Here is a 1,195-nt window from a genome sequence, read left to right on the forward strand (position 1 = left end):
TGAAATTTGGTATGCTTGTTTGTCTTTGTGTCTATGGTGTATAATGATGTGATTGAGATGCTGTATTTCTGAGTGTTTTATGTGCTGCAGAACAGGAACCTGCTGTAAAACAGCAATTATGCTGAGTCAGGCTTGACTTTTTGTAATCTTTTCCTGTTAAATAAATAAATCAAATCAAATCAACACTGGGGGGCTAATGTTGCTTAGCCACGGTGGTCTGTGAAGTCCAAAAAGGCTCATGTTTCTTGTAGTTGGTTCGGTATGAGGTCGGTCTGTTTTCACACAAGGAGCAAACCACACCAGAGTTCATTTGGAAGTGGACCAAGACCACCTTAAAGACTAGTCTCGGTCCAGTTGTTTGATCCGCACCAGGGTTCACGAGTGTATTCACACCTGCATAAAAGGTCCGGACCAACGGGGGAACTGAACTGTGATTGACTTAAAGTGGACCAAATGAGTCAGATGTGAATGCTGTTGTATAAAGAAAGCATTGCTCAGCGCTGCATGGAGAGTTGCATCTATTTTTGCTTGTCAGAAGAAAGCAGAAGTAAAATGTAATTTCCTCTTAGTTAACACCGATGCAGCTATGCATGCTGAATCAGTCCAGGGTGTAGATAGAATTCCTGTAAAATATTTTGCAGCTTCTCAGAAATGTGTTCAGGAAGGGAGCAGAAACTTCGATGTGAGAGCAGAGAAACCACGAAGGAACTTCAAATGGATGTTGCGTGTTTCTCACCAGTTTTTATTGATGAAGTAAATGCAGAGAGGGTAGGCAGGCAGCTCCACCAGGCCATACATGGCAACATTAACAAAACGGCTACCGGATGTCTCACTGGCCCCCAGAGTCAGACCATAATACACCAGACTGCATGCATACCTGCAACACAAACCAGATAAACTATCTAAGAAATTATAATTAAAAACTACATTTTTTGCTACCATGTTGTTGGCTGCCAAAAACACAACTGCCTGAAATTCCAACACAAAAACTTCTCTCAGTTACAGCGAGTAAAATAAGTATTGAACACGTCAACATTTTTCTCAGTAAATATTTTACTAGAGGTGCTAATGACATGAAATTTTCACCAGATGTCTGTAACAACCCAAGTGATCCATACATACAAAGAAATCAAACCATAAATGTCCAGAAATGAAGTTATTTGTTATAATTTGGAATGGCACAGGGAACAAGTAT

The 1,195-nt window shown here is 40.3% G+C and overlaps 1 protein-coding gene across 2 annotated transcripts in view; it reads right to left on the reverse strand.

Annotated features, from left to right (window-relative positions):
• Nucleotides 1-1,195, reverse strand: part of slc22a15 (solute carrier family 22 member 15) — a 43,067-nt gene that overhangs the window by 16,052 nt on the left and 25,820 nt on the right. For both annotated transcript variants that reach the window (XM_014023013.1, XM_014023012.1), the window contains exon 8: nucleotides 737-877. In XM_014023013.1, the coding sequence (XP_013878467.1) occupies nucleotides 737-877 (141 nt within the window). The remainder of the gene's footprint in view (nucleotides 1-736; nucleotides 878-1,195) is intronic.

This window comes from Austrofundulus limnaeus, unplaced genomic scaffold (genome assembly GCF_001266775.1).
Source record: "Austrofundulus limnaeus strain Quisiro unplaced genomic scaffold, Austrofundulus_limnaeus-1.0 Scaffold353, whole genome shotgun sequence".
Classification (NCBI taxonomy): Eukaryota; Metazoa; Chordata; class Actinopteri; order Cyprinodontiformes; family Rivulidae; genus Austrofundulus; species Austrofundulus limnaeus.